Genomic DNA, 14,393 nt, shown 5'->3' with positions numbered 1-14,393 from the left:
CCCGACTCAGGGAGCTGGTACTGTGAGTTAACTATCACCATCTATCACCAATGTGCAATACAATCACAAGAGCAGGCCACACTGTTAATCTGCCTGAAGAGATCCCCAAGCCAGGAAGACCATATCCTTGGGAAGGTGTGTGACGTGTGGCTGTGAAGAGGGTTTTGGGGAAAGAGGCAGGGAAGGAGAGGGGGTACAAAAAAGTCAGGAGTGGCAATACTGCATTGTAGTAGCACCCAGAGGCCTTAATCCAGAGCAAGGGACACCCGTTGTGCAAGGGGCTGCACAAACTTAACACAAAAAGATAGTCCCTGTCCCCCAAAGAGCTTTGGCCCAGATTGCCTTCATAGTGAGAAGACATGGGCAGGGAACAGAACACACAGCGGGGAGAGAAGGGTCACCAGGGTTGGAACCCAGAGTAACAATTACTTGTGGTATTCAAGCGGTGGCAAGAGGCTGTAGTTGAACTCAGGGCCTCACTGTGCAAAGTGCTGTGTAAACACCCAGTGAGACGGTCCCTGCAGCAAAGTGCTTCAGAGCTAAACAATGATAAAACGGGTGAGGGAAAATCAATGGTCACCACCTCGCCCCGGGGGACTCAGGCAAAGAGCGTGACTTGCCGCAAGTCACCAGGAACTGGGCCCATGTCTCCGGATCCCCCATCCAGCGGTTCACACCACTCCCCAGTCTCTCTCCCTCACACAGCTGCAAAGGCACAAGCAGGAGGCTGCCCCTAGATTCCAAGTCTCGCTGGCTGTCAGCACATGTGGATGTGAAGGTCTGGAATAACCCACCACTCTGGCCTAGTCGAACACACAGTTCTGGGCCCTCCTTCCCCATATGGCCCCGGGCTCCATCGTGATGGAGGGAGAGCCAGGCCGAACCCAAGGGAGAGGGGCTGTGACCTACAGCACCATATAGTGTTGCCCAGCTTCCCCCTCATTATGACAAGGGCCCAGATCTGGGCCCAAGGCACATGCCTAGTTTACCTACGCTTTAATCCAGCCCAAAGGACGTGCACACGGTGCATGGCAACCCACTTACATAGGTGTCGTGGTCGTAAATCTCCACAACGATGTTGGGCGGGATGTTGGCAATGTTCTGGGGATCCCCAAAGATCTCGATCTCGTAGAAGATGAGAGTCTGGTCCCAGGTGGGATTCAAGGTGTTCTTGACCACCACCGTCTTCTGGCTTTGGTGGAGGAAGGAGACAATGGCGTACGGATCTGCAATAGAGGGGAGGAGGGAGGTAGGTAAATAACAGGTCTACCTAGGCAGGGCTATATCACTGTGTGAGAAAGATAAGCAGCGTAGAAAGAGATCACCCTGGCTTAACTAGGAGGTCTTCAGTGGTCTAACAATAAAAGTGTCCTACAAAAATAGAAACTAGGTCAAATTGCAAAGGATGAATATAAACAAAAAATAAGCGTATAAGAACAACATGACAAAGGCCAAGGCACCAAACGAGATTAAACTACTAAGAAACATGAAAGGCTAACAAGAAAACATTCTACAAAGCAAGAGGAAGGCTAAAGACAGTGAGTGTGGAAAAACAATAACAGCAAATGTAGAAATGGCAGAGGTGCTCAATGACGACTTTGTTCCAGTTTTCACCACAAGGTAGGTGGTGACTGGATGTCTAACATAGTGAATGCTGGAGAAAATGACAGGATTAGAGACTAAAATCAAGAAAGAACAAGATAAAAATTACTTAGACAAGCTAGATGTCTTCAAGTCATCAGGCCTGAAGAAATACAACCAAGAATACTCAAGGAGCTGACTGGGGAGATATCTGAGCCATGAACAGTTATCTCTGAAGTCATGGACTATGGGGTAGATTCCAGAAGACTGGAAAAGGGGAAATATAGTGTGAACCTCTAAAAAGGGAGAAAAGGAAAACCCGTGGAATTGAAGATCAGTCAGCTTCGTTTCAGTCCCAAGAAAGATAATGGAGCAAATAATTAAACACCTAAAAGATAATAAAGATTCGTCAAAACCGAATGATGATGAACCCAGCTTGATAGCTGTCTTTGGCAGGGTGACAAGCCTTGTGGAGGGGGGAAGTGATACATATGCATATTTTGACGATAGGAAAGCTTTCGATACCATCTCACATGACCTTCTCATTAACAACCTAGGGAAATGCAACCTAGACAGAGCAACTATACGGGGATGCATGACTGGTTTGAAAACCTTTCCCACGGAGAAGTTATCAGTAGTTCACAGTCATATTGGAAGGGTGTAACAAGTGGGGGTCCCACAGGATTCAATTCTGGGTCTGACCAATATCTTCATTAATGAATTAGATAATGGCATAGAGAGCAGCTTGATGAAGTTTGCAGATGATACCAAGTTTGGAGGGGTTGCAAGTGTTTCGGAAGGTAGGATCTAGAGTCATAGAATCATAGAATCACAGAGTTGGAAGGGACCTCAAGAAGTCATCAAATCCAGACCCCTGCCCCAAGCAGGATCAACCCCAACTAAGTCATCCCAGCCATGACTATGTCAAGCCAGGACTTAAAAGCCTCTAGGGATGGAGATTCCACCACCTCTCTAGGCAACGCATCCCACTGCTTCACAATCCTCCTGGCGAAGTAGTTTTTCCTCATATCCAACCTACTTCTCTCCTTCTGTAACTTCAGACCATTGCTCCTTGTTCAGCAACGTCCAGCAAATAATCTCTCTCCATCCTTTTTAGAGCACCCCTTCAGGAAGTTGAAGGCTGCTATTAAATCACCTCTCAGTCTTCCCAGGTCAGAATGGTTTGGACAAATTGAAGTAACGGTCTGACGTAAACAGGATGGAATTCCATAAGAACAAATGCAAAATACTCCACTTAGGAAGGAAGAATCTGTTTCACACATACAGAATGGAAAGTGACTCTCTAGGAAGGAGTACTGCAGAAAGGCATGGTTATGGTCTGAAGAACTGGGTCTGTCCCACAAAAGCTCACCACCTAATAAATTATTATGTTAGTCTTTAAATGCTACTGGACTGCTTTTTTGTTTTGATAATAGCTTAAAAGGTAACTATGAGTCAATTATGTGACACTGTTGCAACTGTAATGCAGACAGACCTGGGTTGCTGGCACCAGGCATAGAACCTACACGCATAGGATCTAAAGCCCTGCACTCTACCATGTGAGATGAAGGCCAGCTGGCTTGCAGCCAAGGCTGTAGAGCAGAGACTTCACTCACCCCAGATGAGGTCTCAGTGCCTCCAAGTACTACATGTGTCCCTGGGCTGAAGAAGCACCTCTCAAGCTTTGGAGACCTTCCTGCAGTTCTTCCCAGCTAATGCACCACTTGTAACACTGACAGACCCAGGTCACTAGGCCCCAGGATAGAACCTGTGAGCATAAGGTCTAAAGCCCTGCACTCTACCATGTGAGCTAAAGGCCAGCTGGCTCTCTGCTGAGGCTGTAGAGCAGAGACTTCACTCACCCCAGATGAGGGCTCAGTGCCTCTGGGTACTACACAACAAAAAAGGAAACATCATTCTGGGATGTATAAGGAGGAGTGTTGTGAGTAAGACATGAGAAGTCATTCTTCTGCTTTACCCTGCGCTGATTAGGCCTCAACTGGAGAATTGTGTCCAGGTGTGGGTGCCACATTTCAGGCAAGATGGGACAAACTGAAAACCTGAAAAAATCTGGAGAAGAGCAACAAAAATCATGAAAGTTTTAGAAAACCTGACCTATGCGGGAAGGTTGAAAAAACTGGGTTGATTTAGTCCAGAGAAGATGGGGAGGGGACATGATAACCATTTTCCAGTACAGAAAAGGCTGTTACAAGCAGGAGGGAGAAAATTCTTTTCCTTAAACATTGATGATAGGACAAGAAGCAATGGGCTTAAACTGCAGCAAGGCAGGTTTAGGGTTGGACATTAGGACAAACTTCCTAACTGTCAGGGTGATTAAGCACTGGAATAAATTGCCTGGGGAAGCTGGGGAGGCCTCATTGCAAGAGTCTTTTCAGACCAGGCTAGACAAACATCTGTCAAGGATGGTGTAGGGGGGCAGCTGCCCCAGTCTTGCAAGGAAGGGGTGAATGGAGGCTGGCAGGAGCCTGCACATCACTCCAGACAATGAGAAAAGGTCTTGGAAGTAGCTAGTCAGAGGGCAGCTTCCCATCAACTGATAGGAATAAGGGGATTTTGACGTCTGCGGGGTCCTTTCAAAAAGGACCTCCATGTAGACGAGCTGCACATGAGCGACACACGGCACTTTCGAAGTGTCCCGGCTGGCAGCATGCTGATGAGGCGCTGAATATTCATTGCAGCCTCTCATTAGTATTGTCCGATTTGGCCATTAGCATGGCCACTTCGAAGTTTTGCCCAAGTGTAGATGTAGGCTGTGTGTTCTGCTCTCCCTCCCGCCCCGCTCTCTGCTCTGTTTAACTCCCAGCTGATGCAGCTGCATCTAAATGAGCGGGGCTGTTCGGGATGCCAGGGGCGATGTTACAGCCTGGGCAGAACCTTTTCCACTTGTGCATTTTTCCCAGGATGCAAGGCAGCAGCATCCGTTACAGCAATTAACAAAAAAGCATGTTTGAGTTTGGGGTTAAAAAAAATAAGTGGGGGGGGGATGCCTCTATAAAGGCCCTTTGTCTGGGCCCTTGTGTGTGCGGGAGGGTTTATTTTTATAACGGTGCAAAGTGCCCTTAACGAAATACGCTTTGTTACAGCAAGTGACATCATAAGTCTGCATTGTAGCATGTTGCTCATGTCTTCAGCTGCTTTTTTTCCGAAGGAAGGGACTCCCTCTCACCCCAGCCAACCCGGAGACACTGATTCACCCCTCTCGAGGCTGGTTAGAGTTGTATTTGAAACAACAAACTCATTGTGGAAGCAGAGAGGAGACAGGATCTGGTGGGCCCAGACAGACACTAGCTGATTGTTTGCAAATGAAGGGTAAAGTGACACCTAGCATCCCCCCTCTTCCATTGGCCATAGACCAGAGAGTCCAAAAGCTGCCAAAGGAACACAAAGAACATGTTGGTGGCTCAGCGCAGGGCTACTGCAGCCTTCTGGCTTCTACAGCTGCTAGCGAACCCACTTTTGTGTCTTAATACAAAGGCAGTGAGTGTCTCTTGTCTAACAGTGAGTCCTGGGGGCCGGGTGTCAAGACTTCTGGGTTCTGATTCTAACACTGCTGCTGCACAAACACATAAAGAGACAATCCCAGCCTTGGAAAACTTTCAAGCTAAACAGACAAGACAAAGAAAGGATTAGTACCGCTACAGTTTAGGGTAACCGCAACACAAAAACATTAATGCCAGATAGGAATATTGAATTCAAGTTTTCTCCCCAATAGCCCTGTATCTTACCCACAAAACCCTCGGGCTCTACACAGCAAAGTTATTTCAGAACTATAATAACTATCGTAGTGTCTACACTACGCAACTACTATTTCGAAACAATCTGGAAATAGTAGAAGCTTATTTTGAAACTGATAACCCTCGTTCTATGAGAAGAAGTGCCCATTTTGAAAGAGCTATTCGTTAATAATGTGTTAATATTAATTAATAACATTAATAGCTATTAAGACAGGGAATAGAGCCTATTTTGAAATAGTCCAATGGCTCTATTTCAAAATAGGCCGTAGGTGTGTAGATGCTGTTTTTCGAAATAGCTAAGCGTTACTTTGAAACGCATGTTAGTGTGTAGCAACGTTATTTTGAAATAAGCTGTCCTGGAACAGCTCTTCCAGAATAGCTTATTTCAGCATAAGGCTGCTGTGTACACATACCTTGGGGGAATGCATCTAGTCGTCATAAGGCCAATGCGAACAGAAGACATTGATTCTGTGGTCATCATTTAAAAAATCAATATTTACCATTAATGATTGCACAGAGTCCATGAGATACTGCCAGTTACTGCCTGCTGTAAGGGTTGAGTTAACGGTGGTATCTCACATCTACCGTCACTGTCCCTATAATGGCTCTGTGTGATAAAACACAGTTCAAAGGATGCTATCAACTGAAGCTGCGTTACAAAAAGAAACTACATTCAAAGAACACGACATCTGCAAGGTCGACGATGCAAAGCTAAGGACGTGCCACGATGAAAGGTGTCTGATCAGGGTGAGAGAGGAGGAGCACTAAGGGCACAGGACAGTGACTCTCGTCTGAGTTCCTGTGATGGACACTGGAGCATACTTAGACAGACTCCTCAGGGACTTCGGCTGCCAAACTCTAACAAGTCTCCACTGAGCATGTGCAAACTGACCCTTGTTACTTGGCCGTATAAGGATCATGCAGATTGCACCATGGCACCCCCCTGACAAATCTCAAATCCTTGCTCCAAACCATTAGAGCAAAGTGATTCCCAGCCTGGGGTCCGTGGAACAAACCCTGGGGGAGTGGGGTCTGCAAGGGCATTGCAGGAGGTCCCCGAAAAAAAGAAAAGACAAATAAAAATTGTAGTACCCAGAGACACAGAGACCTCATCTGGGGTGAGTGAAGTCCCTGCTCTACAGCCTCAGCAGAGAGCCAGATGGCCTTTAGCTCATGTGGTAGAGTGTGGGGCTTTAGACCCTATGCTCAGAGGTTCTATCCCTGGGACTAGCAAGCCTGGTCTGTCAGTGTTACAACTAGTGTAGTGGCCAGGAAACAACTGCTGGAAGGTCTCAATCTCAGGAGGTGCTTCCTCATCCCAGGGAAGCATGTAATACTCAGAGACACTGAGACCTCACCTAGGGTGAGTGAAGTGTCTGCTCTACAGCTTTGGCTGCAAGGTAGCTGGTCTTCAGCTCACATGGTAGCATGCAGGACTTTAGACCTTATGCTGGCAGGTTCTATCCCTGGGGCCAGCAACCCAGGTCTGTCAGCATTACAACATGATCGTAGAAAATAAGTTTTAAATAGATTGCAAAATTGCAATCAATTACTCTCATTAAATATCTTCCAATAATGTTATTAATCACAGTCCAAAAAGCTATGTTGTGATTCCCTTTCTCCTTTAATGAATTGTACGTAAAAGCTAGGGTTGGCTTCGATGGGGGTCCATGAACGGTTTGGGGAGGGTGATTAGGGGGTCTGCACTAATGAAAAGGTTACACTACAGCATCTTAATGAACCAATTGTTAAAAATAAAAACAAAACCCCTCCCTCTAATACGCCTCTCTTCCCCTAAACTTACCCTGGAAAAAGACATTTTTGCAGAATCTTTCCCAAAAAGAAGAAATTCAGCCCGAGGAAGGCGTCCAGCATGGAAATTTTCAGCCAAAACAGTTAAAGTTTGGTAAATTGATAAGCAACTGCAAACAAGGCCTTGTAATAGGAAGTGTCAGGCAATGATAGCCATTGCTTCTGGCTCTGCTAAGACAGACAAGTGTTTATCATCACATAAAATACTCCGTCTCTCTCGGGATATGAAACACCACGCGACTGGCATGTAGTGGGGATGAAATCGTTGTTGGTAGGCATGTTTTAATACAATTAAAGAGACAGGTTACAGATGCTCTTAATCCTGAGGAAATCTGGTTTGAGTCCCAGCTTCCTTAAGACAAACTCCCCTAACCTTTAAATTGCCTGACCCCTGGTAGTGAAAATAAACAGTAAAGGTTTTAGAGATGTGCCAGGGTTGGGTACTTTCTTCTCTAACTGGCTTTTCACTCAGTTCTTTCACTCCTAATAAGCACAATGCACGCTGGGCCCTCAGAACGGTTGCTTGGTTTATTGCAAGCCCTGGAACTTACCCTCCTGTTTCCCTGTGGGGAGGAAGAGGAGGATGGTCAGAGGGACAGGAGCAGAGGAAGGATTCAGGGGTGATGTGGGGAATGGAAAAAGTGATGTTCTTTCTGCATCACACTTCAATCCGAGGTTATTTTGTACTGTCACTCATGTTTTATTGACATTATGACTACTGGGGCAGACTTCCAGAAGCAATTCCCTTCCAGATCTCCCTCGACTCTATCAAACAGGAAGGAAGGAAGGAAGGAAAAAAGCCAAGGAGCTGATCTCCCTGCCTGCTGGGAAAGATGGGGCTTGGCACAGCTCTCAAATGATACCCTAACAAAAAGGCCAGGACACATCTCTGGAGAGCTCGTCCACAGGTCTCAGGTTGGTGTCAGCCGCTGCTGGGGCTTCTTGCTTTAACAGAGAATGCTTTGTTGAACCCTTGGGAATGAAGACCCCCAGCGAGGGTCGGGCTGCCTGCATATGCTCAGGGGTCTTGGAGAGAATTAGATGTGCTTTGTTAACACCCACACCACCCTCCTCCTCCTCTCCTCATTCTTCTCCCGTGGCCGTAGGTCAGGACGGACAAAATAAGGTCTGCAGGTCAGGTCTGGCTCTCCAAGCTGTTGGATCTGGCCTACAGTGCAGCGGGAGCCTCAGCCAGGCACCCTTTCCCGCCCCTCCCCGCCCCACCTCGCATGCTGCTCAGAGTAGGCGGCTCCAGTGGCCATGTGCTTCTCTGAGCACTGCGAGCCCTGGGCAGGCAGGAGAGCCTGTGTGCACTGTCCCCATCGCCAGCACCCTACGCTACCAGCGCCCCCAGCTTTCTTCGAGATACCACCGACTTCCTCAGGAAACTACAGTCCATTGGTGACCTTCCTGAAAACACCCTCCTGGCCACCATGGATGGAGAGGCCCTTGACACCAATAACCCACATGAAGATGGACTCCAAGCTGTTAGGAGTTGGCATTTATACCTCAAATCAGTGGCACTGCTATGGGCACCCGCATGGCCCCACTATATGCCAACATTTTTATGTCTGACCTGGAACAACGCTTCCTCAGTTCTCGTCCCCTAGCGTCCCTCCTCTCTCTGCGCTACGTTGATGATATCTTCATCATCTGGACCCATGAAAAGGAGGCTCTTGAAGAGTTCCACCGTGATTTCAACAGTTTCCACCCCACCATCAACCTCAGCCTGGACCAGTCCACACAAGAGATCCACTTCCTGCACACTGCAGTGCAGATAAACGATGGTCACATAAATACCACCCTGTACCGAAAACCCACAGACCGCTATGCTTATCTACATGCCTCCAGATTCCATCCGGGGCACACGACAGGATCCATTCTATACAGCCAGGCACTAAGGTAAAACTGCATTTGTTCAGTCCCTCAGACAGACACAAACATCTACAAGACCTTTACCAAGCTTTCCTCAAACTACAATACCCACCTAAGGAAGTGAGGAAGCAGACTGACAGAGCCAGACGTGTACCCAGAAGCCACCTGCTGCAAGACTGGCCTCACAAGGAAAACAAGACAACACCGCTGGCCATCACTTCAGCTGTCAGCTAAGCCTCTCCAACGCATCATCATGGATCTGCAACCCATCCTGGACAGCAATCCTTCACTCTCCCAGACCTTGGGAGACAGCTTGTCCTCACCGACCGACAGCCTGCCAATCTGAAACAAATTTTCACCAGCAATATAGACCACAACACAGTACCTCTAAACCTGGAACCAATCTCTGCAACAAACCTAGGTGCCAACTCTGATCACAAATATACACCAGTAATTTAATCACAGGACCTAACTTCAACTTTACCATCAGGGGCTCTTTCACCTGCACATCTACTAATACAATATATGCCATCATGTGCCAGCAATGCCCCACTGCAATTTACACTGGCCAAACTGGACAGTCTCTATGGAGAAGAATAAATGATCATAAATCAGACATCAGGCACGGTAACATATAAAAACCTGTAGGAAAACACTTCAGTCTCGCTGGACACTCGGTAACAGATTTAAAGGTAGCAGTCCTACAACAAAAAAATTTCAAAAATAAAATGTCGAGAGAAATTTCAGAGCTGCAATTCATTTGCAAATTTGACTCCATCAACCAAGGACTGAACAGAGACTGGGAATGGTTGGCCCATTGCAAAAGCAGTTTCTCCACTGACAATGGGCCACATCCCCCCGACTGAACTGGCTTGTTTTTGCCTCTCTTGATGTTCACTACTCCGCAATATCTGCTGATAAAGGGCCATTTCCACCCTGACTGAATAGACCTTCTCAGCTCTGGCCCTTTTTATTGGGGCCCCCTCTTTAAATCCTCCTCTGGAACCCCCACTCCTTCCCCTGCCACCCCCTCATGCATCTGACGAAGCAGGTCTTTGCCCACAAAAGTTTATGCTCCAAAATATCTGTTAGTCTGTAAGGTGCCACAGGACTCTTCTTGTTTATTTATATTATTCTTTCTTCATAATCATATTTTATTTATTGATTATTTTTAATATTTAATATTTTGGCTATATTACTCCACTAATTAATCATTTTTCTGGATTTTTTTGAAGTAAAGACAAATAAAAATTAGTAAGCTAGAGACATTTTTAATTTGAAGGAGAGGGGGCGCAGAAATAATACTTTGGCCCAGGCACAAAAATACCTGGCTATATTTCCGGGACTTCAGATTCATCAGATACTTCAGATTCAGTATTTCCCAACACAACCCAGAAGAGACGTGGACCTAGGGTACATTGCCAGGAAGTCAGATCTGTCCACAAGGAACTCTGTGTTCAAACTCATCCAAAATGAGCATGTGGTGTGGCAGACGGATCAGACACTCACTAGGACTTCAGAATACTGCTCCGGACCATGTAAATACCATTGATAATGGGACACAGTAGTGTAAATAGCTTTAAGGAACGTGATGTTTATTTTGGACTGTTGTGTGCATAATCTTGGGTTTATCAATGAAGTGTCAATCGTTTAGTATTACGCAAGGGAAGTGTGGAGTGGTGACACAGTTCCTGGTCTCATACTGTTGCTGGAGAGGTTGAGGATATGTTGCAGTGGGGAGCTTAATCAACACAGGAATTTCCTGATCAGAAAGCCTAGTATTTATTACTGGTCAGTGCAGAGGGGCTATCACCAGCTCTGTCTTATTATTTATGTGCACTTATCAACTCCTACACACACGGCTGCAGGCACAAGTCCAGAGCCTGGCAGAATCAAGGCGGCGTATCGCTTTAAATATTCCTGTCCTCATTTATTTCAATGCCACTGAGCACTCTGCTCTCCAGCTGTGCCACTGGCTTGCAACTGTGAGCAGGGCCCATTAGCAAAGCAAACACCACAGGACTCAGGAGTTGCCTGGGTAGACCGTGGTTGCTGGCAGCTTTCTCACAGATGAGTTCTTGAAAGTCTGACTCCTCTGATGGGAATCAGGCTGTTCACTCCTGTTTCCTCGGAAAAAGCCTCCTGCACCGGTCTGCTGTTGCATAGCACAACCCCTGCCTCTTTTGTTTCAATCTGTACCAACAGTGACCCACAGATCACTCAAGTCTGCCTTATGGATCCCTGATCTAAGCCATCGTGATAACTTGGAATTAAATTGTGGGTCTACAGGAACATCTGTGCTTACCTGAAAAACTGTCCTTATCCATAGCGACCAGGTCCCGAGCTTGGTACATGTAGCATCGCAGGTGGTACCTGCTTCCATCTGTATTGAGGAGGAGAGAGAGAAAAGCATTCAGTGCTCTTCTGTTGAAGTGATGGACTATCTATGATAACTATGCAAGGGGCTCGAATGTTTCCTTGGACCTGGGGTGTCAGATCTTGGGCCTACGGAAGCTAACCCAGAGCAGCCCCAGTCATGGCAACAGAGTTACTCCAGATTTCCAGTGGGGCAGAATCTGGCCTGTCTAGCGTATATGATCTGGTAGATAGTCTATTCCGGCCTTCCAGTAGCAATCAAAACATTCTTGGATCCACTAGACGAGCAGGGAAAATGCACCAGCTCCCTGCATGGCCCCCAGCGACCATACACAGATGCACATTGGGGCAAATTTCATCTCCAGCACTCAGCCTTCATAGCTGGGCTGTGTACCTGCAGGAGGGGGTGCAGAAGGCTTGGGTTGTGGCCTGGGGTAGGAAGGCTCTGGGGACAGAGGGGATGCGGTGCTAGACGCAGGCTCTGGCTGGGAGGTGCTCACCATAGCAGGCGGCTCCGGGCCAGCCGCCCGGAGGGGCCCTCAGGCAGGCTCCCTGCCTGCCACACCCCCGCACGCCGCTCAAAGCAGCCAGTTGCTGAACCCATGTGAGGCTCTGCACCATGTGCCCCTCAGGGGTTTCTGGCCAACGGGAGTGGCAAGGAGTGTGCTGGGAGAGGGGGCAGTGCCCAGAGCTCCCCCCAGGAGGCGCTGCTCAGAGACACATGTAATCCTGGCACAACCCTCGCAGCTCCAATTGGCCGCCTGCAGAGCTGTCTGAGAGTGGGCGGGGCCTAGGGCCCCCAAACCACCCCAGTTCGTCCTGTGGTTGGGACATCTCTGGCCCCACGCTTAATGGTTAACCCTTTATCATCCCTCGCCCGCCCCCATTTCTTTTGCTTTGTCACTGAACAAACACCACTCCCTGTGCAGGACCCACACGTTGCAGAGATGCCATCGTGAATGCTCCAGGAGGGGGCACCGGAGCCGCACTGCACTGAACAACCCAGCAAACGTTCACAGAGCCATAGGTTGTATGGGGCAGAACGACCCCCTGTGAGCGCAGAGCCTGACCCCCTGTACAGAACAGGGCAGAAAGCTCCCCAAATGAATTCCTGCTCCAACTAGAGCAGATCTTCTAGGAAAACATACAGTCTTGATTGAAAAGCTGCCGGTGATGGAACACCCACCTCTTGGTGAGTTGGTCCCTTGGTCAATTACTCGCAATGTTGTAAACGGGCACATTCTTTCCAGTCTGAGTGCGTCTGGCTCTTCCATCCATTGGATCACACTCAACCTGTCTCTGCTTGACTGAAGGGTCCCTTATTCAATATTTGCTCCCCAGACAGTTGGTTTTAAACTGCTCCTTGACCCCGAAATCTTTTTGAGAGTCCCTGCTTGCCAGGCTAGAGTCCCAGTTCTCTTAGGGCACGTCTACACAACAAGGGAAGGTCAAATTAAGGTACTTGGTTTCAGCTATGTTAATTACGTAGCTGAAGTTGATGTACCTTAATTTGGATTTCCACACATTCTCTGCTAAGGGATGTCGATGGGAGCCTGCACATCCATCAACTTCCCTTACTCCAAATGGGGGGCAGGGTTACTGCATTCAACAGGGATGTCCTGTAAATTCAATTAAGTACATCCCCACTAGGCATGCTAAACCAAACTCCGGAAGATTGACCAGGGCAGGGTCGATCTTTCCTGTAGCATAGACGTACTCTAAGGCTCAGTCTACACGAGGCAGGTAAGTCGCTTGCAGATACGTAATTCTAGCTATGCAAATTGTGTATCTAGAATCTACTCCTCTGCAATTGACTTACCTGGCTGTCCTCAATGAGGGAGGTCGACAGGAGTGTTTCTCCTGTCGGCCTCCCTTCCTCCTCGCCATAGCAAAGCGCACAGGGGTTGACTGCCGACCACTAATGTGTCAATTTCAAGCGTCTTTATCAGGTGGGCAAAATTGAAACCTGGAAGATCAACCCTGAGCGGGTCAATCTTCCGGGTAATATAGACATGGCCTTAGTGTGGCCTACATGCTTTGTCCCTACAGATATGACTTACATTTGCCCATATTAAAATGAACACAACTTTCACCCAGCTGAACAAGCTGTACAGATTGTTCTGTATCACTGACCAGACTTCTTCTTTATTTACAACTCCCCTAGTCTTTGGTTCATCTGCAAATTGTCTGGGATGATTTCATGTTTTCCTCCACGTCATTGATGAAGATGTTTTGTAACATGGGACCCAAAGTTGATCACTGAAGAACCCCACTAGAAATGCACCTGCTTATTGGGGATTCCCCATGTACAATTGCATTTTGAGATTTGCTCATTAGCCAGAGTTTAATCCACTTAATATCAGCCATTTTAATTGACTTTTATTCAAAATGTCGTGGTACTGAAGGGCGCTCTCCAAAGATCTCTTAAGAACACCTACAGAACTGAGGCAAGCTCCACAGCTTCATCCAAAATCCAGACCCAGAGCCGCTTGAGTTACCAATTCCTGATGGAGGCATGACCTCCACAGATGGCAACAGCAGTATGCTGCTTGCTTCAAGACTCTTGGCAGGCCAGACATACTGACAGACCAATTCCATGATGTTCTGGAAACCCTCAGTTCCCTTTGACTTCATTGAGGTTGGCCCTGTATGCAGTTCTTGTGTCCACATCTTCAAAAGGATGTTGTTAAAACTGGAGAGCGTGCAGAGAAAAGCCATAAAAAGTATTCGAAGTCTGGAGAAAAGTTCTTAAGGTGGGACATGAACCCAATCTGCTTAGTTCATCAACTCAAAGATTGAGAGGTAACTTCATTACAATGTCTAAAGACCTTTGTGAGGAGAAAATGCCAGATATCAAAGTGCTCCTTAACCTAGCAGAGAAAAGTGTAACAAGAAACTGTGGCTAGAAATTAAAGAGAGCAATTCTGATTAGACTGAAGATGCTCATTTTTAAGAGTGCACGTGATTAAGGGAAGTGGTGGATTCTCCATCTCT

The 14,393-nt window shown here is 47.3% G+C and overlaps 1 protein-coding gene across 7 annotated transcripts in view; it reads right to left on the bottom strand.

Moving 5' to 3' along the window:
• The window catches only part of DYSF (dysferlin), a 304,879-nt gene that overhangs the window by 124,249 nt on the left and 166,237 nt on the right, over window positions 1–14,393 (bottom strand). For all 7 annotated transcript variants that reach the window (XM_074992197.1, XM_074992191.1, XM_074992196.1 and 4 more), the window contains 2 exons: window positions 11,329–11,406; window positions 1,045–1,226 (listed from right to left, as the gene is read on the bottom strand). In XM_074992197.1, coding sequence (XP_074848298.1) covers window positions 1,045–1,226; window positions 11,329–11,406 — 260 coding nt within the window. The remainder of the gene's footprint in view (window positions 1–1,044; window positions 1,227–11,328; window positions 11,407–14,393) is intronic.

Source organism: Carettochelys insculpta, chromosome 4 (assembly GCF_033958435.1).
Source record: "Carettochelys insculpta isolate YL-2023 chromosome 4, ASM3395843v1, whole genome shotgun sequence".
Taxonomy (NCBI): Eukaryota; Metazoa; Chordata; order Testudines; family Carettochelyidae; genus Carettochelys; species Carettochelys insculpta.
Note: the sequence above shows the minus strand (reverse complement) of the source record. Positions and strands in the feature narration are given on the sequence as shown.